The sequence below is a fragment of the Gopherus flavomarginatus genome, chromosome 1 (assembly GCF_025201925.1).
Source record: "Gopherus flavomarginatus isolate rGopFla2 chromosome 1, rGopFla2.mat.asm, whole genome shotgun sequence".
Classification (NCBI taxonomy): Eukaryota; Metazoa; Chordata; order Testudines; family Testudinidae; genus Gopherus; species Gopherus flavomarginatus.
This window is the reverse complement of record NC_066617.1, coordinates 159,045,149-159,055,942: the sequence shown is the minus strand read 5'-3', so window position 1 is coordinate 159,055,942 and position 10,794 is coordinate 159,045,149. Positions and strand designations below refer to the sequence as shown.

General features: G+C 46.5%; 1 protein-coding gene across 1 annotated transcript in view; it reads left to right on the top strand.

Annotated features, from left to right (window-relative positions):
* Positions 1-9,762: 9,762 nt before the first annotated feature.
* Positions 9,763-10,794, top strand: part of CFAP91 (cilia and flagella associated protein 91) — a 61,598-nt gene continuing 60,566 nt past the window's right edge. The window contains exons 1-2 of the mRNA XM_050962842.1: positions 9,763-9,880; positions 10,679-10,755. Of these exons, the coding sequence (XP_050818799.1) occupies positions 9,763-9,880; positions 10,679-10,755 (195 nt within the window). The remainder of the gene's footprint in view (positions 9,881-10,678; positions 10,756-10,794) is intronic.

The following is a 10,794-nucleotide window of genomic DNA, read 5'->3' as shown; positions in this document are numbered from 1 at the left end:
GAACACTGAATTTTGCCTGGAATTTGTGTGAAGCTCTCAGAGCCACAGAAAGAACTCCAAAGTTTGCAGCGCGGTGGCCAGAGGGTGAGAATGCTCATTGTCTCTATGTGGTTGAAGGTGATGTGACTGAGATTTGTGAAGCTTCTGAAATGGATGTTTCACAGCATGTTCTGTGTTATTGTATCTATGGTGTTACTAGAAACAAAAATATTTTTGTATTGACTATAACTAATTCAAATAAAATATAAGGTTTAAGTAAATATCAGAGTCCATCTCCATCTCTGAAAGATCAACAGTAAAAATTAGCTCTTTGTAACATATCAGAAAAAGTAACTAGATGAATGAAAAGGGATGGGATGCAGAGTTGGGGGGCACAGTTGTGTCTGTCTGAAGCTGTTCCATACGCCTAATATTTTTTGTTTCCCCTTCTCTGTACCTTTCCAATTCTACTATATCCTTTTTGAGATGGGGTAATTGCAATGACTGGGATGTGGGTGGTCAGGCTTAGTGGTCAGAGCTGGAGACAGCTCCTAGTGCCAAGCCAGGGATCAGAGTCAGAGACAGCATCAGGGCAAAGGCATCGGAGTGGAGACCTGGAGTAAGGCAGGCAAGCAGGAACTGGGAATAGATGGGGGTCTGAAATAAAGAAGCTAGGAACCAGGCTCAGGAGCCAGGTAACTGGTACATAATAGCAGCCAACCAGGTGCTCAGACAGATTCCTGTGTTACTTCATGCCCATGACTGCTTAGTTTGCTGAACAGCCTTTGATGAGAGACATTGTCAAAAGCTTTCAGAAAGTCCAAGAGCATGATTTCCACTGGCTCACCCTTTTCCACATGCTTGTTGATCCCCCTCAGAAAATTCTAATAGATTGGCGAAGCCATGTTGATTCTTCCACAACATAATGTGTTCATCTATAGGTATGTCTACACTATGGGATTATTCCGATTTTACAGAAACCGATTTTTGGAAACAGATTATATAAAGTTGAGTGCATGCAGCCACACTAAGCACATTAATTCAGCGGTGTGCCTCCATGTACCGAGGTTAGCGTTGACTTCCGGAGCGTTGCACTGTGGGTAGCTATCCCATAGCTATCCCATAGTTCTCACAGTCTCCCCCGTCCATTGGAATTCTCCCCATACAGAAATCAGATTCAATATCTCCCGTACGGCCCATGCTGGAGCTTTTTTTTTATTCTTTGACTGCATGGTCACCTGTGCTGATTATCGCTCCACGCTGGGCAAACATGAAATGAAATTCAAAAGTTCACGGGGCTTTTCCTGTCTACCTGGCCAGTGCATCCGAGTTCAGATTACTTTCCAAAGCGGTCACAGTGGTGCACTGTGGGATAGCTCCCGGAGGCCAATACCATCGAATTGCGGCCACACTAACCCTAATTCGAAATGGCAATGTCAATTTCAGTGCTACTCCCCTCATCGGGGAGGAGTACAGAAATTGATTTTAAGAGCCCTTTATATCAAAGTAAAGGGCTTCGTTGTGTGGATGGGTGCAGGGTTAATTTGATTTAACGCTGCTAAATTTGAGATAAACTCATAGTATAGAGGAGGCCTTTGTATCTGATAATTTTGTTCTTTACTCAGGGGTGAAAGTAGAAATAGGGACTTACCAGTACAGGGCTGGGTTAGGGCCGGCTCTGGCCCCTGGAAGGGGTGGGGTCTTGGGGAGAAGGGGTGGGGATGTGGGGGTCAGAGCCAGCCCCGGCCTGCCCCATACCGGTAAGTGCCCTCCCCCTCTCCCACTGAGGTAGCAGCAGCAGCGAGGGATTCCAGCAGCAGTTTAAAGGACCCAGGGCTCGGGCAACGCTACCACCTCAGGACCTTTAAACCATTGCTGAAGCCCCCGCTGCTGCTCCAGGGGCTATTTAAAGGGCCTGGGGCTCCAGGGCTATTTAAAGGGCCTGGGGCTCCCCTGCTTCTACCACCCTAGGCCCTTTAAATAGCCCCCAGAGCGCTGCTGCTGCTTCCCCAGGGTTCTAGCAGTGGGGCTCTGGTGGCAATTTAAAGGGCCTGGGGTTCCAGCCACTGCTGGAAGCCCCAGGCCCTTTAAATTGCTGCCTGGGGAAGCTGGTGCACCGGCTCTTGCCAGTACCGGGGCTTACCGGCTTACTTTCACCTCTGTCTAATTTCAACCAGTTTGCCTAGTACTGAAGTTAGGCTTATTGGCCTATAATTGCCAGGATTGCCTCCAAAGCATTTTTAAAAATCTGCCTTACATTAGCTACCATCCAGTCATCTGGTTTAGAAGCTGATTTAACAGGTGAAATCATATCACAGTTAGCAGTTCTGCAATTTCATATCTGAGTTCCTTCCGAACTTTTGGATGAATACTGTCTGGTCCCAGTGTCTTATTACTGTCTAATGTATCAATTTGTTCCAAAACCTCCTCTACTGACACCTCAGTCTGGGACAGTTCCTCAGATTTGTCACCAAAAAGAATGACTTTGGTGTGAGAATCTCTCCCACATCCTTTGTAGTGAAGACTAATGCAAAGAATTAATTTAGCTTATTTGCAACAGCCTTTTCTTCCTTGAGTGCTCCTTTAGCACCTCGATCATCCTGTGGTCCACTGACTGTTTGGCAGCTTCCTGATTCTGATGTTGCTATTATTTTTTGTGTCTTTAGCTAGTTGCTCTTCAAATTCTTTCTTGTCCTGCCTTATTATACTTTTACCTTGACTTGCTGGAGTTTATGTTCCTTTCTAATTTTCCACACTAGGATTTGACTTCCTGTTTTTTTTAAAAGGATGCCTTTTTGCCTCTGCTACTTTTACTCTGCTGTTTAACCCTGGTGGCATTATTATTTTTATTTTTATTTTTTGGTCCTCTTACTTTTTTTGTAATTTGGAGTATAAATTTGTTTTGATCCTCTCTTTTGATGTTTTTAAATAGTTTACATGCACTTTACAGGAATTTCCCCCTTGTGACTGCTTTTTAATTTCCGTTTAACTAGCTTCCTCATTTTTGTGTACTTCTACTTTTTGAGGTTAAATGCTAGTGTGGTAGGTTTCTTTGGCATTTTCTCCCCGATGGGGATGTCAAATTTAATTATATTATGATCTCTATTACTGAGTGGTTCAGTTATGTGCACAGCTTGGACCAGATCCTGTTCTCCACTTAGGACTAAATCAAGAATTGCCTCTACCAATTCCAGGACAAGCTGTTCCAAGAAGCCGTAATTTACGGTGTCTAGAAATTTTATCTCTGCATCTCTTCCTGAGGTGACATTTACCCAGTCAGTATGAGGATAGTTGAAATGTCCCATTATTACTGCATTTTCTGCCTTAGTAGCCTCTATGAGCTCCCTGACCATTTCACAGTTACAGTCACATCTTGGTCAGGTGATCAGTAGTATATTCCTACTGCTATACTCTTCCTATTCAGGCATGGAATTTTTATTCATAAAAAGTCTATGGTACATTTTAATTCATTTAAGATTTTCACTTTCTTTGACTCTATGCTTTCTTTCACATATAGTACTACTGCTCCAACGTGACCTACTCTGTCATTCCTATTTATTTTGTACCCGGGTACTACATTGATTCTACCTAGCTTCCACAGTGCCTATTATATCAATGTCCTCATTTAATGCCAGCCACCATAGTTCACCCCTCTTAGTATGTAGACTTCTAGCATTTTGAAATAAGCATTTGTACAATTTGACAATATTCAGTTGCCTGCCTTCATGAGTTACATTTATACGGGACTCTATTTCGTTTGACTATTCCTCTGTAGCTCCTCCCTGCACTTTACCAACTTCATTCCGATCTTCTTTACTAGAATGTAGAGTCCCCTTTAATAAATTCATCCCTAAGGGATATCTGCACCCAAACCATGTGCTTCTCCACACCAGTTGTCTTTTTCCCAGTCCTTAGTTTAAAAAAATCTTCTACCTTTTTAATTTTACATGCCACCAGTCTGATTCTGTTTTGGTTTAGGTGGAGCCCATCCTTCCCATATGGAATACTCATTTCCCAAGAGGTTCTCCAGCTCCTAATAAACCTAAAGCCCTCCTCCTTACACCATCGTGTCATCAACCAATTGAGACCCTGCAGTTCTGCCTGTCTTTCTGGCCCTGAATGTGGAATTGGAAATATTCCAGAGAATGTTATCATGGAAGTCCTGGACTTTAGTCTTTTCCCTTACAAGCTACATTTTACCTCCAGGACCTCTCACCTACCATTCAGCAGTAGGGTGGCCTCTGCTTTATTTAAGCAAAGTAAGCTGTCATGAGATAAGAGGGAAGGTCCTCTCAGGGGCTGGTAACTGGTTAAAAGATAGGAAACAAATAGTAGGAATAAATGGTCAGCTTTCAGAATGGAGAGAGGTAAATAATGGTGTCCACCAAAGGTCTGTACTGGGACCTGCACATTCAACATATTCATAAATGATCTGGAAAAGAGGTAAACAGTGAGGTGGCAAAATTTGCAAGTGATACAGAATTACTTAAAATCATTAATCCAAAGCAGACTGCAAAGAGCTACAAAGGGATCTCACAAAACTGGGTGACTGGGCAGCAAAATGGCAGATGAAATTCAGTGTTGATAAATGACGTAATCATAAATGAAGTGAACATAGTCCCAACTATACATATAAAAAAATGGGGTCTAAATTAGCTGTTACCACTAAACAGAGAGATCTTGGAGTCATTGTGGATAGTTCTCTGAAAACATCCACTCAATGTGCAGCGGCAGTCAAAAAAGCTAACATAATATTGGGAATCATTAAGAAAGGGATAGATAATAAGACAGAACATATCATATTACCTCTATATAAATCCATGGTATGCCCACATATGCATGCAGATGTGGTCACCCTGTCTCAAAAAAGATATATTAGAACTGGAAAAGTTTTCAGAAAAAGGCAACAAAAATGATTTGGGGTATGGAACAGCTTCTGTCTGAGAAGAGATTAATAAAACTGGGACTTTTCATCTTAGAAAAGAGACGACTAAGGGGGATATGACAGAGGTCTATACAATCATGATGGGTGTGAAGAATGTAAATAAGGAAGTGGTGGGATCTCTGCTCCACTGGGCCAGGACCACAGCTCCCCTACATCTTGCATCCAGGTGTCCTGAGCCCATTGGCTATGCAGGGAGCCCTCTGCAGCCCCGTTGTCAGTGGTGGAAACCCCTTCAGCCCTGCTGACTGCACTGCCCTAACCCTAACCCCATTAGTTTCCTGCATCTGTAAAAATTAACATAATTAAAAACCTGAAAAAAATCTATATTAATCATCAAAATTGCAAAAAAATAAAACTTGAATTTTGCCAAACCTAGCTATATGTAACATATCTAGGAACAAATAATGAAGGCCATACCTGCAGAATGGACTCTTCTTAGACAGAAGGAAAGAGAGAGAGAGAAAAGAATAAATATAACAGGGAAAGAAAAGGACAAAGTCTCACATCCCAGGTGGTGTTTGGCATTTAGCCAGAGGTTGTGGTGTCATATATATTTATTATAAATTTTAAGGCTAGAAGGGACCATTTGATTATCTATTCTCACCTCCTGTGTAACACAGGCCACAGAATTTCATTCAAGTTTGCCAGGTTTCAGAGTGGCTGATAAGACCAGGTGCTGTGGCTGTATTTTTCATCCATTTTCTGCTGTATTGAGCCTAATACCGTGTGTTTGACTAAAATATCTTCCAGGAATACATCTAGTCATGATGTGTTCAAGAGAGAGGGAATCTGCATCACTCTCACTGACTGATTCCCAGTGCTTACTACCAACTATAGGGGGCATAATTCAGGTTGTGTTGTGGGGGCAGCACGTACCTTAACTTTGCATTTCCTAGTTTTCAGAGAATCATAGAAATATGGGGCTGGAAGGGCCCTAAAGGAGTCTGTTCCATTCTCCCAGACTGAAGCAGGATGAAGCCTACCTAGACCAGCCTTGACAGCTGTTTGGCTAACCTGTTCTTAAAAACCTCCAGTGACGGTGATTCTGCAGCCTCCCCTAACATGTTGCTATGCTTAGCTATCCTTACAGTTAGAAAGCTTTTTTCTAATATGCAACCTAAATCTCCCTTGCTGCAGATTAAACTAGTTACTACTTGCCCTACTGTCTGTGGGCATGGAGAACAATTGATCACCATCCTCTTTATAACCTTTTACATATTTGAAGGCTGTTATCCTGTCTCCACTAAGTCTTCTCTTGTCTAGACTAAATATGCCCAAATCTTTAAACCTTTCTTCATAGTTCATGTTTTCTAAACTTCTTGACACTTTTGTTGGTGTCCTTGGGAATTTCTTTAAATTGTCCATGTTTTTCTTAAAGTGTAGCACCCAAAACTGGACACAGTGCTCCAGGTGAAGCCTCTAGTGCACAGTAAAACAGAACAGTGCATGCTTCTGTGTATGCATACACATATGGAGTGTTGGTAAGGATGTGGGTGCATGTTTGGTGTTTGTGTGCATGTGCAGGGTAAGAAGTACACGTGTGATGCATGTGTTGCATCCATGGCTGCATGAGTGAAGTGTGTGTGATGGGTGTGTGCATGAGTCTAAGTTCCAGTCATAGAGTTTTGCAGTAAACTGCCAGCAGGAAGCAAAGGCAATGAGATAACAAGACCTAGAGATCAGTTCAGAAATATTTGCTTCTCCCAGTCTCTGCTGTGCATGTATCTGCTTCCTACATAGAGCAGGAAACAGTTGCTTCACGCTGACTCAGGACAAGTCTACACTACAAAGTTAAGTCGACCTAAGTTAGGTCAACAAACAGCCAGCGCAGTAATTATATTGCTTTTGCATGTCCACACTATGCTCATGTCGATGGTGCGTGTCCTCGCCAGGAACGCTGGTACTAACTTAATTGCCAGTGTGGGGCATTGTGGGATGGCTTCTGAAAGGCAGCAGCAGTCGATGTAAGCAACACAGTGTTTACACCCGTCTACACTGACACTGTGTCAGCCTAACTACATCAGCTAGGGTTGCCAACCCTCTCAGCTTTTCTGGGAGTCTCCTGTATCTCCCAGAGGCTACTGAAGCCAAACCAGGAGATTTTTAGGTCCTAAAAGTCCGGTGGCGCAGCATGGCTGAGGCAGGATCCCTGCTTGCCCTGGCCCCGTGCCTCTCCCAGAAGTGGCCGGCACATCCCTGAGGCCCCTAGGTGTGTGGGGGGGGTCTCTGCATGCTGTCCCTGCCCTGTGCACCAACTCTGCAGCTCCCATTGGCCAGGAACTTCAGCCAATGGGAGCTGCGTGGACGGCTGCATGCATGGGCAGCACGGAGCCCCCTGTCCCCCCAGTGGCTGCAAGGACATGCCAGCCACTTCCGTGAGTGGCGTGGGGCCAGGGTAGGCAGGCAGGGAGTCTGCCTTAGCCCCACTGCACAGCCAACTGAGAGCCACCTGAGATAAGGACCTCCCAGCCAAAGTCTGCAGCCTTCACTCCCTCCTGCACCCCAACCCCCTGCCTCAGCCCTGAGCCCCCTCCTGCACCCAAACTCCCTCCCAGTTCTTGTACCCCACACCCTCTCCTGCACCCCAACCCCCTGCCTCATGCTCAGCCCAGAGCCCCCTCCCACATTCCAAACCCTTTGGCCCCAGCCCAGAGCCTGCACCCCCTCCCACACCACAACCCCCCTGGCCCAGCCTGGTGAAAGTGAGTGATGGAGAGCATGGAGTATTCCCTCTTGTCTGAAAACCCCAGGATCCAAATTTAGAAAGCAAGCGACTGATGGAAGAGGGATGGAGTGAGCAGGGTGGAGCCTCGGGCAAGGGTTGTGGCAGGAGGCGGGGCGAGGGTGTTTGGGTTTGTGTGATTAGACAGTTGGCAACCCTAACATTGACCTAATCACTGCGCCTCTCCTGAAAGTAGAGTTATTAAGTCAGTGTAGTGGGCAAGTTACATCAGGGGGAGCTACATTTTAGTGTAGACACTTACAGAGTTAGGTCAACGTAAGCTGCCTTATTTCGACCTAACTCAATAATACAGATCAAGCCTCAGTCTCCTTTCCTGGTCAGAAATAGAGCATATGATATATTTGCAGGCTCTGCTTGGCTGATGGGAAGTCTTGAGAGCCCACTAACCAGGCCAAACAGCAGGAATGGCCAATGGCAGCTGCAATCCATATGTGCACTGCTGAACCTTTCACCCGTCCAATATTGCCCAGTACTACTAGGGTGACCAGACAGCAAGTGTGAAAAATTGGGATGAGGGAGTAATAGGCACCTATATAAGACAAAACCCCAAATATCGGGACTGTCTTTATAAAATCGGGACATCTGGTCACCCTACCCAGTACACATCTGGGAAATGAGACTCATTATATTCAGTAGCTGGCAGAGCTACAGAAGAGTAGACTGTGAATAGAAGTAGCACTGAGCTTCCATCCTAGGCCAAATTCACCCTGGTGTAACTTAACTGACTGCAGCGGAGTTACACCAGGGCTGAATTGGCCCCAGAACATGTTCTTCTGTTTTACCACAGCAGGCGCCTGTTGCTGTAATGGCCTTATTTGAAAAATGGGTAGAGTGACTGAGACACCCAGTGGCAAGACTGGAATATGACAAGTTCCTTCTGCCTTTCCTATGTTATGGTTCTATTAGTAGTGTACTGATTTTACACAATGGTAGTTAGCATTTGAATAGCACCTTAAATACTATTAATCACAAAAAATATGTTAGGCTGCTGATGCATGGATACCATTTCCTTTCAGGCTAATACTGTCTCATTGTTTCCTTATACACCCCTATCTGTATCTGTCTGTTGTCTCATTTTATACTTAGATGTGAGCTCATTGGGGCAGAGACTGTCTTTTTAGTCTGCTTGTACAGTGCTTAGCACAATGGGGTCCTGGTCCACGACTGGGGCTAATAATGTTAAAAGAACATCATTAAGGCTGCAAAGTCAGGCACCCAATGGCTAGGAAATGCCAGACGTAAGGTTGCCTGTCCATCCTCATTGAGCCTCGGTCTCAGAAATGATTAAGCTAGGACTGAGGCAGAAATCTGACATGTAAAATTTCAGCCCAAATGGCTAAACTTTGGCAAAATGAGAAGCAACTAAAAAGAGGGTCTTACGGTGGGAAGTGTTGTACAACCTTAGTAATAGGCAGCACTATCAGCCTCAGCTGTGAGTGATAGGCACTTTACATTAGATTAGCTCTGTGTGGTGACAGATGAACTGGTGATCTTCAAAGCACTTCACTAATTAATCCTCACAAATACCACCTGAGAACTGAGTAATAAAAATGGGCAACAAACCAATGAGATTTACAGATTACATTATAAACTTTTTGGAGTAGGTAAGGGCTGTGTCTATTTCAACTGAATGTAAATCACTTTGCACACTTTGAGGCACTATGAATTAATAAATTATAATAATAAAGTCAATATTTAATCATATTTAAGTCAATAAAGTAAATAATAATAAAGTTAATAAGCGATGCAGGGAGCTAGGTCTCAGCCCTACCCCCAATGCTGCAGCAGGCGCATAGCACTGCACTTAAGGCTGCCCTGTCCCGTTTCGGCTGCTCCCAAGTCCCACTCTCTTCCTGCTGGGGGGGGAGGGGAGGAAGGATCCTCAATATAATGTATCTTGGGGGGCAGAATGTGGAGCTGTGCTGGAGTACAGGGGAGAAGGGCGGCTGGGTAAAGAGCTGGGAGGGAGGGATGTGGCGGGGGCAGACTGAGAAGCGCTCGCGCACTCTCCCCGCTCCCAGAGCGAGCCCCGCCCCTCAGGATGGGAAGCCCCGCCCAGCCCCGTTGCCATGGGAATCGGCACCCAGCGGCCGGGATGAGCAGCTACGCGGTGACGGGGACGGTGCAGGCTCCGGCGGGCGGCGGGGGCCCGAGCCCCGGGGGCCGGTACCGCTCGGGCATGGCCCCCAGCAGAGCCTTCGACTTCCTATACGGTACCGGCGAGCGGCCCGCACCCGGCTGGGCCCAGAGACCGAGCGGGGGTGGCGCCAACCCCGCAGGCCCCGCCCGGGCGGCAGCAGAGGGGGCGGGTTGGCGACAAGGCCCCGCAACCCCTGATAGGCCGGGCGGGGTCGCGGGGCTCCGCCCCCTGCGCACGTACCCCGCGTGCGGGCTCGCGCGAGCTGTGCTGCAGGGGCCGGCGCCACCGCAGGTCCAGCGCTCCGCGCGGTGGGATGCAGCGTGGCTGGGCCCCGCGTGGTGCGATGCAGCCGGCGGCCGCAGGAGGAGCCGCTGAGCCAGCCTGGGCTGTGCTGTGGAGCCGTCAGTCGGCGCTGGGAGACTAGGCTGGGAAAGGGGATCTGGAAGAGGAAAAGGGGCTGCTCCCAGTACGCGGTGGGGGGGAAGAGCTGAAATTAAATGGCTGAAAGCACCTTTAGGGGAAAAGGCGTGGGCAGAGCATGGAGTCACCTGCGGATGTGCCAGGCCATTCCTGGCGCATCAATCCATGGGGAAGCAGCAAACGCTGACTGCCGCTGCTTCCGTTCACGGCCATGTACTTTAATAATTATGAGCATTATTTTCTCCCCACCAGAGCGTGGTCCATTCAATACAGCAGCAGCATCGAGGCTGACGGGGGGGGGGGGGGTGGAATCTGATGTGTAAAAGGATACTTGCTCATTTTTATTTGTCTTGTTTATTCTGTGAAGTAGGAAAACTGACCTCTTGTCAAGAGGAGCCTGGCTAATATTCCCTTCATTTTCTTTGAATCCATGTGATTGCTTATATTTCAGATCCCTTGTATGAGTTATCAAGTGAGAAGGACCATGCAAAGGCAAATGTCCAGGCTCATCTCATGTTTGACAAGATGGTAGGTTGTTTCAGCCTAAGACATCTTCAGGAGAGGATT